This window comes from Ailuropoda melanoleuca, chromosome 13 (assembly GCF_002007445.2).
Source record: "Ailuropoda melanoleuca isolate Jingjing chromosome 13, ASM200744v2, whole genome shotgun sequence".
Taxonomy (NCBI): Eukaryota; Metazoa; Chordata; class Mammalia; order Carnivora; family Ursidae; genus Ailuropoda; species Ailuropoda melanoleuca.
Window position 1 is genome coordinate 404398 of NC_048230.1, and position 17815 is coordinate 422212.

At 37.2% G+C, this 17815-nt stretch overlaps 1 protein-coding gene across 1 annotated transcript; it reads left to right on the top strand.

The window, feature by feature from the left end:
* Positions 1-1145: 1145 nt before the first annotated feature.
* SPATA22 (spermatogenesis associated 22) lies at positions 1146-15272 on the top strand. Its single transcript, XM_011236168.3, has 9 exons — positions 1146-1168; positions 2598-2704; positions 4439-4567; positions 6440-6500; positions 6633-6728; positions 9383-9722; positions 11308-11437; positions 11895-11992; positions 15002-15272. The coding sequence occupies exons 2-9, from the start codon at positions 2662-2664 to the stop codon at positions 15191-15193; spliced, it is 1089 nt and encodes a 362-aa protein (XP_011234470.2). The 5' UTR covers positions 1146-1168; positions 2598-2661; the 3' UTR covers positions 15194-15272.
* Positions 15273-17815: the final 2543 nt, after the last annotated feature.

Sequence of the window (17815 nt, forward strand, 5' to 3'; positions counted from 1 at the left end):
TCATAGTCCTAGGCCTGTACTAATAACCTTTCCTCCATCTCTATACCCTCTGCACATTTCTGTTCACGTGTCCCAGGCTTCAAATGGCCAGAAGTTATAGTAACAACAAAACATGTCTTGGACTCCAGACAGAGCTAGGATTACTATTTCTGGCCTATAGTAAGTATTCAGTAAATAGCAGTTATTGTTATTAAATAAAAGCCAACATTTATTGAGCTAGTTTACTGTGTGCCAGGACTGTTCATTTTCTCTTTTAATACTTTGATTAAATATTTTTTGCTGTTTTACTGGAGGGAAATGTAGGTTTAGAGGCTGGTGGTGGGTGGTGGGGAGAGCAAGTATTGCATGGTGCACTGGGTGTTATATGCAACTAATGAATCATTGAACTTTACATCAAAAACCAGGGATGTACTGTATGGTGACTAACATAATAAAAAAAATATTAAAAAAAAATAGAGGATGTAAATAACTTGCCCAAGACCAGGGAGCCAGGAAGTGACAGTCTATGGCCTTAAGGCCAGAGCCACTGTCACTGCACCATTCGGTTTCCTCTCCCCCGTCTCAAGTGGTTGTTCTCCCCACCGAGCTCGCACAGCACAGACCCAGCCTTATAGACTGCTCTCGGATTTCCAGGGCCCTCTTCTTAACCTGGCCTGAGCTCTCCCCCTGGCCGCCAAGCGACTTTAATTCCCAGCCCTGACCCAGCAAGGTGAAGCAAACCCTATGACCTGGTTTTGAGGCGTGTGGCCTTTCAGTTATTCTCTTCTAGGTGAACTCCCAGCATCTTACAAACTGATGTCTAGAACCTAAAAAATATGTGTACGTTGGATGGGGGGAGGGGAGGATTGGGCGACCAGTCCCGGGTGCACCTCAGCAGTGAACAGAAACAGGTTTGTCCCTAGACCCATTCCTGTGCCGCGTACCTCACAGCTGTGAACGGGAGGGGAGGTGTGTTAACGTTCTCCTTCCTGGGAGAGAGGGGGCACGTGTCTTTCTCATCGTCCACGAACCGGACGACGCCACTGCGCCGCTAACCGAACGGCAAGTAGTGCCGGCGCCTGCGCAGTTGGACGCACGTGTGGCGGCGCGCATGCGCAAAGCTCGACTTCTCGTGCTTTTTCGGAGGCTGGGAAGTCGGCAGTAGCCGACTGGCGTGTGTTGGCGACAGGTGACAGGGCGACAGGTGGCGGTTATTGGAGGCGCGGGAACCTGAAGGTTGAAGTTGTGTGTCGTGTTGGCTGGAGGGCCAAGAAGGGAAAGACTGTATTGTCCCTAGTTACCGGACTGCCCCAGTCCCTGGATCAGTAGAGGTCGTTGGAAGAGAACTTATCCCTGACTGGACCGCCCCGGAGGAGCCATGATAGGCCCTCCTGGCCTCCATATGAGGCAGTGGTCTTTGGGGAGGGGGGTTGTGTGTGTGTGTGTGTGTATACATTGAACAGACTTTTTGCACATCGACGCTGCCAACCACATTACTGCCATCGGAGTCTAGTTAGAAGCTGGGGTTGGGCAACTCAGTGTCCCTGACTCCATGGTCGCGGGGACGATGGCGTACTTTCGTTGATTTTGTTTGCGCGACACTCAGAAACATAATAGCCCTTGTAAGCCCCTCTCTAGGGTCACGGTGTGAGTTGCATTGGTATTCCTGTGTTGAGAGAAAGTTGCATAACCTCTGCTTTGCTTCGTAGAATGACATCAAGAAAGAGTATTTTCTAAAGGGCCTGCTGTATCCGGCTTCAAGCCCAAGACGTGGAAACAAAGCAGAAACAGTCCTTGCCCTTACGTTTCCCAAGTTTTATTTCCATAAGTGATATTTGGACATTAATGTTTACCTCAGCATGATTTACATGGTTATATAGTTGTGTTCATGTCTATTTTCCTCATTGGATAGTGGATTTAGGAGCAGAAATTACCTTATTTAGGTTTGTGTTTTGCCTTGTCGTGTAATAGGTAAGTGTTTGTTGAATTAAATTGGGATTGAAGTACATTAGGAGGCTAAACATGGAAAAAATTACAACATATTTTGTTGTAGAAGAAAAAACTTGTTTCGCTTGTTGGAGTTAAATAGACACCGAATAGAAACTTACCGTTACAGTTACTCTGGATATTGAGGCCTTAGTCTGTGGTATTATATAATACAGGAATCTCAAATTAAATGGCCAAAGCAAGTGATCTGCACAGTGTTTTAAAGTGAGCTAGAGCATGTTCTCACGTGGTTAGTTCAATTGTTTATGTTTCCTCTGTGGCCTTGTAAGCACACCAGTTTGCCAGTGTTGTAGTCCATTTCCCTCTGTGGTTCAGAACTGTTGTTATTGGGGGTCCTTGGTCCTGGAATACATTATGTAGACTGTGTGAAAATCCATGTATGTTTAGGAAGCAAGGTTATAGCCACCTTAGTCCTAACCAATTTCGAACAGAGTTGGAAAAATTAGATTGTTATAAATTCTTATTCGGGAAGCAAAAGATTCTGTAAAGTGATTCCCTTATCAGGTGTGAAACCATAGTATTAAATCATAGCTTCAGTAATTACTAGGCTGACAATTTGATTTTTTTGTTGATTCAATTTGAGTTGAAAATTTCTTTCTTTGAAGATTTAGTCATCAACTTCATTTGTAAATTTGGAGTGCTAAAGAAAAGTTGCAGGCTTTGATATTGAAGGAAATGAAGAGAAACGTGAATGAAAATTCAACTCGAAGTACAGCAGGTAGCAAACAATTTTATTGTTCAATTTTATTTATTAAATTTTTATTTTAAATTTTGTATATTTTTATATACCATGTAAACCTTGTGTAGTTTATAGATGGAACATTTTGGAAGGAACTTTTTAAAAAGATTGAACATATAGTCTAGCCTCTCTACTTTTTAGGTCCAAGGAAATAAAATAACTTAGTTAAAACATTTAGTGGCAGAGGTGGGAGTAAAATGAAACATTCCTGGATTTACCCTAGTATTCTTTCTACAAACCCTATGTGCTTCAGTTGTTTTTCACTTTTAAGCTGAAAACAAAGAAATAGATTTATTTCTATTTGTGTTTGTGACTTACTTATTTAAAATATTTCCAGAAGCACTTCTGTCTCCCTAACAACTTCCTGCTTTCCCAATTTATTAGGTAGTAAAAGGACAGTGAGTAAGAATGAAGAGAACCAGGGGAATGGTGATAATGCACAGTGAAGACAGTAATAGCTATTAATGGTGGCTGTACTGTATTCTACCCATTTAATTATATGTATTAATTTATTTAATCCTTACACCAGCTCTCTGGGATAGGTATTATTATTATCATTCCTGTTTTCCAGATGAGAAACTAAGGCACAGGAAATAAGTAACTTATGATGTGGCAGAGCCAGCATTTGAACCTAGGAATCTGGCTCTAGTGTCCATGCTTTTAATCACTGTATTATCCAGCTTCTCTGTGTATGTCATAATAGCACAATGAGTTAAGGAAATTACCCAAATTTATACTTTGAAGTTGTGATTCAAACCCAGGCAGTCTGATTTCAGAGCTCACATAATTTTCCCAGCCTTTTATCAGACAGTTATCCCAGAGTCTATGTTTTTACCACAGTACAAGTGTTAATGGACCAGCTAGAGTATGATCTAGTGGCAAGATATCTGAACTGAGATTTATGAAGCTTGCGTCCTGTCTAGGCACTGTGCAAGCTTTTTGGACCCCTTTTGTGTCTGAGATCCCTTCTAGTTTTAGTGTTTATAAATTCTGACTTTTGGCTTGCCTTGAGATCCCAGTCCTCCCATCTTGAGGGCTTGGAGGTAATATTTATCCTCATGTGGATGGAATATTATCATTTTAATCATTCTCAAAATGATCCATATGTAATACATATTACAGACACCTGGAGTGCATGCTAAAATTGCAGAGTTTTAGATTCCAAACTAAAGCTGTTGAAATAAAATCTATGAGTGGGGTCTAGGAACTGGCATGTTAAGCACAATTCCACATAAATCTTAGTCAAACTAAAGTTGGAGAACCATGGCCCTAAAGTGTGTGCTGTCATAGTCCAAAGAGTGGTTAGGGTTTTGGAAAGCATGGGTCAGAGTGTGGTTCTCCCTCACTTCTGTTGTACTTGAAGGGTTCCCTCCAGTTGACAGGGTAATAAGCAAGCACAGAAAGGAAATAAGGAAAACAAAAAGTGGATTTGGAAGGGGTTGGGGGGTGAGGAAGGAGATGGGAATTACTTCCAAACAAGAGGAATTAAATCAGTGTTAATGTAGAACAGGAAAGGAGTTTTTATAGAGACAAATGAGGTTATTTGGGACCTTAAAAAGAATGTAAAAATCAATCCAAAGATAAAGAAATATTCTGTGATAAATATAAAATTAACATGCAGAAGTAGACAAATTAAAATTGTGATTACACAGTTATTCCATAGCTATATCTATTTGCCTGTTATGTACTAACTGATTGGTACATTCAATTTAGGCTGTTTGCCTGTACCATTGTTCAATCAGAAAAAGAGGAATAGACAGCCATTAACATCCAATCCACTTACAAATGATCCAAGTATCAGTACTGCTTCTGACAGTTATGATTTCCCTCCTCTACCACCAGGTAAGAATAAGGGGAAAATTTTCAGAAAATAAGAATTAGGATTATAGAAAAATCATGATTTTTATTTTATTATAATGGAAATAGAAAGTTTATTTTTTTCTTTCTCTTATCCAAATATAGGGATTACTTGGCTCTTTCTGAACATTCCAGTACAGTAGTTTGAGTTTCCTTGTCTACAAGGGTGGCTTAGCATTTAAATGGAGTATCTTAGATCTGGAGCCTTTATTCCAATGAAGTTGTAACCCACATTGTAAAGATTTTTTTTTTCTTTTTCAAGATATGTGGATATTGTGACTTAGGCATGTGGTGATAAAGAATGGAGAAACTCAAGTTGCCTCAGGAATTGGGATATGTGTACACATGAACACAGGATAAAAGGGAGAAAATTTAGACCTGAGGAAGGGTAGAAGCCTAAAATTTCTACTGCGTGGCTTTTTTCTCTTCTGATAGCATTTTCGCCTATCTTCATTTGTTGCTTTATTTCTCTCATCTAGTTGGCTTCCTTATAGCTTCAACTAGCCCATGCACTAAACTGTCCTTGCTGGAAGTTAACAAAGCCTTTTAGTTTTAGTTCTCAGAGTCCACTGTTGACTGTCTTCCTTATCTTTTGATTAAATTCTAAAGATGGCCTTTGGTTCAGCGCATCTTTTTAAGTAAGGTCACTAAAATTCTGGTTTAGCTTTATGATTAGGCCTCTCATCTCTGCAACAATTAGCTTTGGTGGTGGGTGCTGAGAGGTCTTAATGTTTGCTGACTTTTTATTTCTCTTCAGAAGAAGGCACGGACAAGCAGGCATTCTGAAATATACTTGGTATATGCTGGTTATATACATTTTTATATTTTTGAGGCTACTTTGAAAATCTTTAATAGGATCTTTTGCAACTAGAATTTTAAAATTTCTCTCCCCCCATATGTATTTGTTAATTTCATACAGCATGTAATCGTAGGCCTTAGTCTGCTTATAAATCTATAATTATTTTCTTTTCTTCCACATCTGAGGAATTCAAAGTAGGAATTTATATCATTTTCATTTTTATCAATGAAAGATAAAAGTTCACATGGATGTACATAAATGGGCATTTATCTGGTCTTCCTCTGCCATCTAGAAAAATTCTCTGACATTTAAAATATTTTTTTTAAATAGCATGAATGTTGGCCTTGAAAAATAACAACAGTTGGAGCTACTCCCTAGGGAAATGTTTATCCACCTGAAGTACTGAACTGTCCAAGCTCTGAGCAGGATTACTATCTGTCAGGGATGTAATAAGATTCTTACATTGGGTGAGACATAGGGCTAGATCAGTGTTCTTCAAATTTTTGTCTTGATCCATTAGTCTGGTTGGGAAATAATCTTTAAAGAAGGAAATAGAAGAGAATAGAGTAGAATAGAAAATGTCAAGGTGCATCACAGATGGTAAGGGTACAAATTGATGTTGCAGTTTTGTTATGTTCTCTCTCCTTTGTCTCTCTCTCTCTCTCATGCACACCATGCATGTGTGTATGTGCCTGTGTTCTGGGTTGTGATGTACTTTTTGCTGTAGTTTGGGATCAAAAAAATTTAAGAAACATTGATGACACTGAATTCATGCTACAAAGTAGAAGGTGTACCACACTAGAATTGATCATGGAAAAGATACAGATTAAACTATTACCTTTGTTTAAAATACAATGGAAAGAAAGACATCTATAAAAATTAATAAGGCAGGCTGTGACAAATTCCACAACAAAGTCCTGTTGAAGAACATATCTGTATCTTCAGGTCCTTTTCTTCTTCAGGCTTTTAGTTACCCACCAATTAAATAAGTATGAAATAATAATTTTTTTAAAATGCTACCTATCTTACTTTTATCTATGCTACTTGTATCTTTTGAGATTGGGCCTGGGAAGCTGTGAATCCAGAGTTGCCTCCTTTAATGAAAACAATGAACACAGGGTAGGTGGAAAAATACATACCAGTGACTGTATGGTGTCTGTTACTGACTGATGTTATACTTCATTGTATATTTTACATTTCTCAGTTTGGGAACAAACTATTAATATTTAATAAGACGTGTTTCCTTGAAAGGCAAATACCACATTCAGTTTCTCATCTTCTGAGAAGTCAAGATTCCATGTCTAAGTCTATTCAATCAAATACTGAAAGAAGCAAGAGTCATTGGAGGTGAGTTTACTTAAGATTTTTCTTTCTTCCATTCCTTCTTCTCTTTCCCCTCTTTTTTTCTCCTCCATTCCTTTCTCCTTCATCTCTTCCTATCTCAGGCAAAATTACATTTAGGAAATTTTTATACTTAATAGTAAGTAACCATGGCAATATTAACTGTGTTTTATAAAAGAAGTTTAAAAATGCTATATAAAACTTTAAAAATAGGCAAATTTGTCAGTGCATATGTTTCCAAAGAATTCTTCATGTTAAAATGAAATTTCTGCCAATATTTATCACCATGCTATGGATCATTAATGATCTAATTGACAGTATATGAAGAGTCAGGAATAACTGTATTTTAGTGTTGGATATATTTAGGAATTGACAACCAAATAGAATGGTCAGTCTCACCCTAGTAAGACAGTCAGCTCCATGGTAAACAGAAGAGAGTAAGAAAGAAAGATGATGACCAGAATGCATATGTATAAACAGTGGTAGATGCTCAAGAAATGAAGATGACCATGAAGGAAGATGGTGAGGATGCTTCTGGATCATTGCCATAAGAATCTAAGTTTAATCCCTAAATATTATGAAAAAATAAATAGATAGGAAAAGGACATGGATTATTTGTTAGGTTGGATTTAGTATTCTTGAGTCACTAGTAACTACTGAAGGAAATAATTTTGGGAACAAAGTATTAGAAAAACAACATCGAACATATACCATGTATCAGTCTTGTTTAGTGCTTTGATATGTTTTTTAGTCATCCTTACAACAATCCTTTAAAGTTAATATTACCTTCACTTTTATTAGAGATACCATATTTTTAAAGGAGAAATCTTTTAATAAAGTAGATAATAAATACATAAAATTAGTTTTGATCATGCTAGTTTCCTCAGAACCAGTTAGTTATTTTCTGTAACCCAGGGCTTGTTACCTAGGCCATTCAGTGGTTTGAGATGGTCCTTGGAGGCACAGTTTCAGCTGCGGGTGCTATAAGAAAATCCATTCTGACTGGCATTAGAGAATTAGGTAACACTGTATTTTGGACAGGCAGTCAGTATTAGATATTCCTATTTGAAATCATAGATAATCTGGCAGACAGTTGGAATGTAACAACAGAAAATCCAGGAGCAAAAAACATTTGAAAACCCAAGTAGGCAGCTGGTAATCTGCTGAAGCTCTTTTAACTGGTTCTCTGCTTAAGTTTAGAATCTCTGCTTTACCTTCACATCCATGTAGCCCCAATAAGAGCTTGTTCTTGGGATCCCATTGGACACCTAGATCTAAGGAGAAGGCTCCAAAGCAGACATTACTCTTCCCTCCTCAGAAGCCACTACAGCTTAAGTGCCTTTCATGGTCTGGGTGGGATGTTGAAGACCTGACTGAGCTGGATTGGCTGCTGAAGCAGCATCTTCGTGTGGGCTCACCCGGGAAGGTCGAAGGCCTGTGGTTCTTCCAGGGCTTTTCCTACACAAAAATGTGGGAGGAAGTTGCCAATGTGTTGTGTATCAATAAGGAGTTGTGAAGCGGAAAGAAATTTTTCTAAACTGAATAATAAACGTAATTTCTATAGCCATGAGAGAGGAAAGGCAAAATTTGGTTTCTCTCTATTGAAAATAAAATTGCTATCATATGAAAAGGTGATCAATGTAGGAAAAATTTTATAGAGGTGTATCGGGCAGTTAATTAATAAAAATACTAGAAATATTTTTTCCTGGATATTGTGACGTTTATGATATTTATTACCTTTTAAAAGTTTGAAATTGTTCGTGATTTCTTTCCTCATTATTCGCATACCTAATTTTGTACCTTATTTACTTAAGGTAATTATAAGCTGCCCACAGTATACAAGCTTCAGGCCCCGTACAGTCTGGATTTGTGCCTGGTCACTAGGGAATCTGGACCTTTCTTCGGATTATTTTCTCTAACAAGGGATGAGTTGTATTATTTGCCCCCTGCTAATACTGGTGATATTTTCAGAAGAATTATTCAGAAATAAGAATTTGTGACCTGAACTAGTGGAACTCTTAACTGGTCTGCTTAGAAATTATACTTTTGATTTTGACCTCATTAACATCGTGTTCTTATCAGCTAATATAATTCATTTAGATTAATGTAGCTACTAAAATGTTGCAACAGATTCATAAATTGGGCTTTTAAGCTATGTAGTAAAAGTACAAAATTTCTAAACAAATAGTTATCTACACTGCCTGTATTTATTCTTCTTGTGATTTAAAATCACCAATAAGCCATAGTTTAACTTGTTTTACTTTGTAGAAAATTTAAAAATAAACGTATAAAGAAGCTGGCAAATGTCCTCAGAATCTTACCACTCAGAGACAACCACTGTCATATGAAAGCTTATATAGTTTAAAAATATACTTTATAGCACTGGACTCTGAGTTGGGAGGCTAGGATTCTCTGGGTTCCAGATTGACAGTAACATGCTGTCTAATTTCAGGCAAGTTACTTCCTCCCTCAGTTTCGTCACCTAAAAAGAGAGGTATAATGTATTGTAGGGTTGTTGTGATAATGTATTTGGAATTTCCAACTAGTCAGTAGTACAAAGTACTTTATAAACCACAATTTTTCACTATTAATTTTTTAAAAGAAAAAGTATATAGAAACAAAAACTAATATTAATTTAAAAAAAAAAAACCCTATTACAGCTACAAGGATGGCAACAAAAATACCAGCTGGAAAACTTGGGCTGGAAATGATGTTAGGCCTCAATGCAAAAGAACAAACCTGGTGGCAAATGATGGAATAAATTCTTGTCCAAGGAGTTGGGGAGTTCAACAAGGGAAACCATTAAGAATATCAGAACCACCTAATTCATCTCACCAAAGTGAAGCCGAAGTACTTAGACAAACACACTCATCAAAAATACCTGGCTCCACAATGAGAGGTCTAGACAAAAGCAGTGCGTTACAGGCATTTAAGCCTAATTTTCAACAAAATCAATTTAAGAAGAAAATAGTGGATGATATTCCAGAAAACACTCTCAAGGTAAACTTTTTAATATGGATCATTTGCATTTAAAAATGAGATAGATAAATATTTAGATTACAGAGATAAGAGCGTTTAAAATCAATCTCATGCATTACATGATTAACACAAATATCTAATCCTATTGGCATAGGTGAATGTTTGTTTCCAAAATATTTCCTTAGAGATTGAATGACTGCTTCTTTTCATAGTTGCCTTAGAGTGTCCTACTGGGTTCTGAATTTCACTGCTGACTGATTATTGAGATGATGAGAGTTTATCCATTACTTAACAGAAATTCTGCCATTTCTTCATGTGTCAGTCTAAGTTTTTTGTAACAGGGGTCAGCAAACTCTTTTTGTAAATGGCCAGATAGTAAATATTTTTTTTACTTTATAGGTCACATTGTCTCTCTTAGGTATACCACTCAACCCTACCATTGTAGCTTAAAAGCAGCCGTAGATAATACATAAATGAATAGGCTTGGCTCTGTTCCAATAAAAGTTTACAAAAGCAGACAATAGGTTAGATTTGGACTTCAGGCCAGAGTTTATTTTACCTTTCCAACTTCTCATTCTATAATCTACAAATTCTCTTATATACTAGCCATTTCAGACCCTTCACAATTCTCTGAACATGATATAGACTCTAATAGGACTCTCTGCTTTGGTTTGTATTTTTCCTTATACCTGTACATCGGCCTTACTTCCTTCTCTCACCACTCCTTGCTCGAATTGCTCTTTGTGAATATCTTTTATATATTTTGTGTTCTGGTTGTTCACTACTTTCCTTCCCTTGTTCCCTGGCCCAATAGATTCTTTACTCTCCACTCTGTGCTCTGGAAGGCTGAGTTGTCCTACATAGTGCAGCTCTCTGAGGTCCCTAGGCTAGCTCTTGTTAGGGGTCAGCCACTGGAAGTCACTGCCAGGAAATCAGAGGGTGGAGAGAGAGGCAGGATTTTCCAATTTTCTCCCTGTTTAAATGTTGTGTTGTAGGCAGTAGCTGTCCCTAAATGATACTGCTCTTCCATGAGTCCAGCTTTCACAGGTGTGGTAATTTTATTTCTTCCCCTTGTCCTTTCAGCTTAGGAATGACAGAAGTCTTTTATTGTTGTTAGTCCTTGAGGGCTTACGTACCCTGTGTTTGTTCTGCCCATACACATGTAAGAAGTCTTTTCAACAAGCCATTTGGGGTAATTTTTTTTTTTTGGCTAGTAAATGCCAGTAAGTACTTTTGGAATGAATGAGTGAATGTGTCTGGCTCCCCTCTTAGAGTGTGAACACATTAGGGAAAGGAACTGTGTTTTACTCACCTGTGTTTATCAGAGGATTGGCACATGATGCTTTAAAAATATTCAATGAATGAGTGAATGTTCATACAAATAATTCTCTTCTTGGTTAATTGTATCCAATTACATCCTAGTTTCTTCTCCTGTAAAGTGCTAATAATGTCTTTAATTTAGGGGAATAACTACTAAAATTTTCAATATTTTTAATATATTTTATACATTTTATACATAAGAACCTAAAATCTTTACATGGAAAGTGAAAGAGTATGATGAAAAAATGAAATGTTTTTGTAATGCGATGTTTTTATTTTTCAAAAGGAAGGCTCATTGTATCAGTTAAAGCTTAAGGAAAAAGATAATTCTTTAAGAATTATATCTGCAGTTATTGAAAGCATGAAGTACTGGCATGAACATGCACAGAAAACTGTACTTCTTTTTGAAATATTGGGTAGGTATAGTACTTCAGAAAACCTCAGTAATACTATTTGGACAATAGTTTTGAATGTCTATAGGAATACCTAGGGGATCTTAAAAATAAAATTGGCAAAAGGAGATTATGGTTTATTAGGATTTTCTTCACTTCCTGGATTTGTTATTGATTTGTGTGACTTAAGATGTATTTGGTTATTTATGGTAGTATCCTTCTGATTCATAATGTTAAAATGGGAAAGATTGTTACAGGGGCTCTGACTTAACCCCTGAATTGGACAGGGCCAGAAATTTTGTTTTCCTTAGTATAAAACAGTTTCAGAGATATTGTTCCCTCTTAAGATGTTGTCTTTATTATTGTATAAATAAAACTAGAAGAGCTAGTTGTAGGAATATTTATTTAAATATTACTTCCCACTGTTAAACTTTATTTGCATTTTACCAGCACTGATTTTCCCCATTTTAATGTTGCTTAGCTGTTCTCGATTCAGCTGTTACACCTGGTCCATATTATTCAAAGACTTTCCTCATGAGAGATGGGAAGAATACTCTGCCTTGTGTATTTTACGAAATAGTGAGTATTTGTTTAAATATTCTTTGCAAAGCCTATGCCAACAAAACATACAAATGCAGGCTATAATTCCATTGTAGTAGAAATTCTGTTAACAATTTGGTAGTACTTTCAACATTTTGTTTGGTTTCAGTTCTGACTTTAAAGTTCATTTGTGCAGCTAACACAGATAACTTACTATGTGCCAGGTGTTGTGCTAGATACAAGGGATACAAAGTGGAATGTAAGTGCTAAACAGCTTTTTCTCTCAAAGAGTTTATTATAATCTCAGGAAGAGTTACATAAATGTTACACTGTGGTATGATAAATGGCAGGGTAGAGGTATGTACAGTGTGCTCTAAAGGTAGATAAGAGGGATGGGACAGATCAGAGAAAGATTTTTGAAGAATGTAGTAACCTATCTTATCTTACATATTTAAAGAGTAATAAATGAAGCCAAAGTGTGTTGGGGGAGGGGAGAGGTGGAAGGAATGCATTCTTAGATGAGAAGGCAGCATATGGAAGGACATGAAGCTGAGAGCATGGATTGTAGAGGAAACTGCAAGTAGCTTATAATCACCAGAGTATGGAAGGATAGTGGTTCTGAAGTTGGAGGAAGGCAAGGAGTGGGCCGGGATATAGGAAAGAGTCTTGGTGACGAAGAAGACTGTGGGTGACAAAGGAGGCTGGAGACTTTGTAAGAGTTACATACTTTGTAGAAGAGTTTGGTATTAATTGTGAAATTGTCCTAAATTCTGAAATCAGACTTGGATTCCAGTTTTACTCCAGCATTTACTAGCTTTATGACCTTGAGTAAGCTGCTTAAATTTCCTGAGTTTTTTCATCTGTAAAATGGAGAGACTAATTCCTACTTTGAAAGGTTGTTTTGGAGATTAGATAATAAAATATATGAAGGTACATCTCCCGACACATAGTAGATGATCAATAAATAGTAATTATATTATTAATTTCTATAATATCGTTAATGCTTATTTTTTCTAGTCTGTTAAGTTAAAAAATCTTTTATTGAAGTATAACATATACCTAAAAGTATGCAAATCTTAATCGTACAGTTCTGTGAAGTACTTATGAAATATCACAAAGTGAACATTACTAAGGCTAAGATATGGAACATTGCTGTCACCCTATGCATCCTATGTCTTCTCTCATTCACCACCTCGTGTCTTCTACCTAAAAGCAACTACTATCCTGACTTTTAATATCACAAATTAATTCTGTTTATTTTTGAACCTTATATAAATAATATTATATGGTATGTCTTTTATGTCTTTCCCTCAACACAGTGTTTGTAAGATTCATTTATGTTGTTTCATGTAGCTATAGTCCATTTATTTATATTTCCATGTACAAAAAGCTAAAACCATTCCTATTTTGTTGGTGGCATCCATGTTTCCAGATTTTTTGCTGTTATGAATAATGTTCTATGAATATTATTGTATATGTCTCTTGTGCATATGCGCACATTTCTGTTGAGCATATACCGAGAAGTAAAATCACAGCATCGTAGTGCATGCGTATGTTCCAATATAGTAGTTATTTACTAAAGAATTTTCCAGAGGTTTGTGCTAGTTTATACTCTCACAGCGTAGACAAGTGATAGATTTTCTGCATTCTTAACAATACTTAGTACTGTCAGTCTTTTTTATTTCAGCTATGTGGGTGTTAAGTGTATTTTACTTTTCTACAGTTCCCTGGTGACTAATGAGGTCGAACACTATATATTTACTGGCCACTTAGATACCTTCTTCTGTAAAGTCTATTCAGCTCTCTTGTTCTTTTTTTCTATTGAATTATTGTATTGTCCTTACTGATTTATCAGAGGTTTTTCTTTGTGTGACTATTTTGGGTACAAGTTATTCGTCCATTATTTGTATTGCAATTTTTTTCTCATACTCCATAGTTTGCTTTTTCAGTCTTAATGATGGCTTTTGGGGAACAGAAATTCTTCTTTTTAATATAGTCTTTTTAGCAATTATCAATACTACCTTTTATAGCTAGTGCTTTTTATGACCATTTGGTGAAAGCAATTCCAGAACAGTTACCTTTAATTAATGATTGAGAGGGTTTGATGCTGGCTGGCGTTTTTCCATTTTACTGGTTCCATTAAAGGCATAGCCCTTTTGGGTCCCAACCCTAAGCCAGGGGTGAGGGTATGAGTGGTGACCAGAATCTCCTTTCCTTGGGAACCTCTGATTCCATTCTTTATTTCCCAGTCCTAGGAGCCTGTCAAAAGCTCTGCTCAGTTTCTTAGACTCTCAACTGTCTTGACTATTCTTGACAGATGATCTCAAGAAGAAACATCCCTAAATGTCAAGCCCCGCTTTGGACTCCTGTCCTCTCCCAGATGGGAGTCTCTCTACTCCCTCACTGCATTGGTATCTCTTCTAGCATCTATAAGGAGATTTAAAAATATTTCATCCAGCTCTTTTAGTTGTTCTTAGCTAGAGAGCTGGTCTGAACTACCTGTCTGCTATCTACTGGAAGTAGAACTCTAGCAGTCTAATAAAGTGAACAATTGATGTGCTGTTACACTGGGAGTAATTCAGTCTTAAGAAGCAACAGCTCATCAAATTGTAAAAAGCCCTACCCAAGTGAAGGTCTTTCCTCTGTGACAGGGCACCCATATATGCCTAGCTTTCATGGTCTTACAAGCAGTGGGGCCCTAAATCAGGTGACGGAATTACAGCTTTTTGGGGTGATTCATATTTAGTTGGGCATAATTAGTTTTAAAAAAACTGAAATTCAGGGGCGCCTGGGTGGCACAGCGGTTAAGCGCCTGCCTTCGGCTCAGGGCGTGATCCCGGCGTTATGGGATCGAGCCCCACGTCAGGCTCCTCTGCTATGAGCCTGCTTCTTCCTCTCCCACTCCCCCTGCTTGTGTTCCCTCTCTCACTGGCTGTCTCTCTCTCTGTCAAATAAATAAATAAAATCTTTAAAAAAAATAAAAATAAAAAACTGAAATTCAGATGAAGTAAAAAATAACTTCTTTGATATTTATTTTTTTAAAAACAGGATCGTGAACTTCCAAGACTGATTAGAGGCCGAGTTCATAGGTGTGTTGGAAACTATGACCAGAAAAAGAATATTTTCAAATGTGTTTCTGTTAGACCAGCATCTGTTTCTGAACAAAAAACTTTCCAAGCATTTGTTAAAATTGTAGATACTGAGATGAGGTATTATACTGATATAATGAATGAAATTTGAATAGTGGTAAGGGAAGTTTAAGTAGTATAATTTAAAGCATTTTCCTATTATTGTTTAAATGATCATCTCCATGGTTATAGCTGCTGTTCTTTTGTATTTCATTTGTTGAATTAAAATATTTCAATCCTTTTAAATGTGGAAGGAGTTTTTTTTAATGAAAATAGTACATTTGCTAAAATTAAACAGCCATTTCTAATAAAAATGCTCAAAATAATGGCAATAAATTCTTCTTTAATGTGATGTAATAATATATTTCAGTCAGCCCAAAACCCAACATCAAGCTTAATGGGGAAATATAGAGACATTCCCACTAAAATCAGGAATAAGACAGGGGTGCCCACTGTCAGTACTGTTATTAAGCATTATACTGGAGCTGCTAGTCTATGTAGTTCATTTAATTATTTCAAATATTTAGTGAGCATATGTAATATATATATGTATGTATTTATATATAATTTGCATTTAATTCTCTGTTTCCTTATATCTGTCCTTCTAAAATGCATCTGCACTCTGGTCTTTCCTCTCTACATCCTCTCCCTGCCCTCAGTTTTAAGATCTCAATTTCTTACCACTCTATGAAACAAACAAGTAGAGGAGAATGATAGTCTCCAGCTTCAAAAACAGTCAAGATGGAGGAATCCCTTGGAAGGTTCATGAAAGGAGGATGCAGAAAATGATAGCAAGTTCTTTTCTGGCTTTGCAGTTACTGCCTTATACCAAAGATTCAGTTGTAATGCCAGTTGGGAGATCACATCCAGAAAGATTGGTGTACACGTCTATAGACATGGTATATACTTTGAACCAGGAAGCCATATATAGTGCTCTTTCTTCCATAGCCATGATTTATGAGTCTGGGAATCAAGAGGTGGTAGCAGGACTGACTTTTGTTATTAGACCAAATGATATACTCAAAAAACTTTTGCTTCCTACCCCAGCAATTTTAGGCTGCTAGTTTAGAGATCTTACTTTCTGCTGTCATCTAGGGTGCCCAAAATGCAGACAGAATCTATTTGCTAGTAGTTTATTTGGGACTATTCTCTCACAGGAAGAGACAGAGGGGTGTAAATAGTGAAGAGAGGAGAACCAATAACTGGGGTGGCTTATTAAGTTGGCCAGTACTGATGTGAATAAGGCTTGTGAAATGCATCATAGAACCATCCACCTTAGTGAAAATGGGAAGCATATATTCCTTCGCTCCCACCACTTGCTTTTTTTAAGGGTTGGCACATGGGTCCTGAACTTCCTTACATTTTCAGGTGTGTATGTGTCAGTATTAAACTGGTTACCATGATATTCTACTCCATGGAAGCAGAAGAACTTTATGACAGAATGTAATAAGTGGGTGGAGCAGGCCTGAGGTAATACAGTTAGATGGCATCTCTGTGAAGCTGGTTAATGCAGCTGTCTCTGGAATAAAAGAAGATGTCTGAGAGAACCTGAAGTGGTGCACAAGAAGTTTCCGGTACAGCTCCTAAGGAATGTTTCTGTCAGGATTGCTGTAATGGTTCTATTCTATGGGAAGCTGAGACTGCCACTTGGCCATTTTATGTTTTTTGTGTTACTGAACCAACAGGCAAAGAAAAAAGTTACCATAGTCTGGGGTAATACAATCCAATTTAACAATAGAAAAATTGTGTATCTCTACACGGTGAGGAAAGACCATGCCTGATACCAGGAGGTTCCTTGGAGTACTACTTAGTAAAAGTTAATGGGAAACTACAGTAACCCAATAAAGACATTAACACTGAGGATTCTGACTCCCAGGGAATGAAAGTTGAATGTAAAGAAGCTGTCTAGCTGAAGTGATACACATAGAGGAAATATGGAAGAAGGAGTTATAAATATTAGCTATGACTTTATGATCAATACGGACTAAGAAACAGCTGGAAACTAGGAGGTAATCTGACACATGTGGAGAGTGGTGGCAGGGTGCTATTAAGGTTTCCTGCAGAGGTAAGAAGCTAAACATACCTCAATGAAATGAAAATCTAGGTTTCTTTTCTATCTCTGCATGAAGAAGAATTGAAAATAATCTGGGAGAATTCTCTCTTATTCCAGTACTTTCTATGCATCTGCATATGGTTGGGTCACAGAGATCTAATCATTGTTAGCTGCAGGTTTATCTCTCCCCTTGAATATGTTTATGAGAAACTGGGTTGTAGTGAGGGATTATGCCACCCTGGAATCTTTCCAAAATATGTGTCCTTCATGGCACTTTGTTCAAAGACTACTTATGACTTATTCTTGCCCACAAGATAAAGCCTCTGACACTGTAAGATATTTTAAGATATTCACAGCCTGGTCCCTGTTCCTTTCTATAGCTTCTCCAACCATCCTCCTTCACCTCCCAAAATGTAGGCTCCGGCCCCACAGGACTACTGTACATTCCCTAAACTGGCAGCGATTAAGCATTCGTATATGAACTTCTCTCCTTCCCCACTTCCCCCAAAGTATAGTCAGGTGTGATCAGTGATGTAATCAGTCACTGCTCCAGGACTCAGAGCATTTGTCCTAAGGGTCCTGGGTAATTTCTGTGTCTTTAATGAGTTCCTTTAAGATCTAGACTCCTCTGGGATCCAGGGCCCCTAGGCCCAGGGATGCATAGAATGGGAGATGTGAGAA

Bases quoted from the DNA above. Each gene is read 5' to 3' on its own strand.
- SPATA22 (XM_011236168.3), top strand. From the start codon at position 2,662: ATGAAGAGAAACGTGAATGAAAATTCAACTCGAAGTACAGCAG. The intron at 6,729-9,382 runs GTGAGTTTACTT...ACCCTATTACAG, and splicing joins AGAAGCAAGAGTCATTGGAG to CTACAAGGATGGCAACAAAA. The intron at 9,723-11,307 runs GTAAACTTTTTA...ATTTTTCAAAAG, and splicing joins TTCCAGAAAACACTCTCAAG to GAAGGCTCATTGTATCAGTT.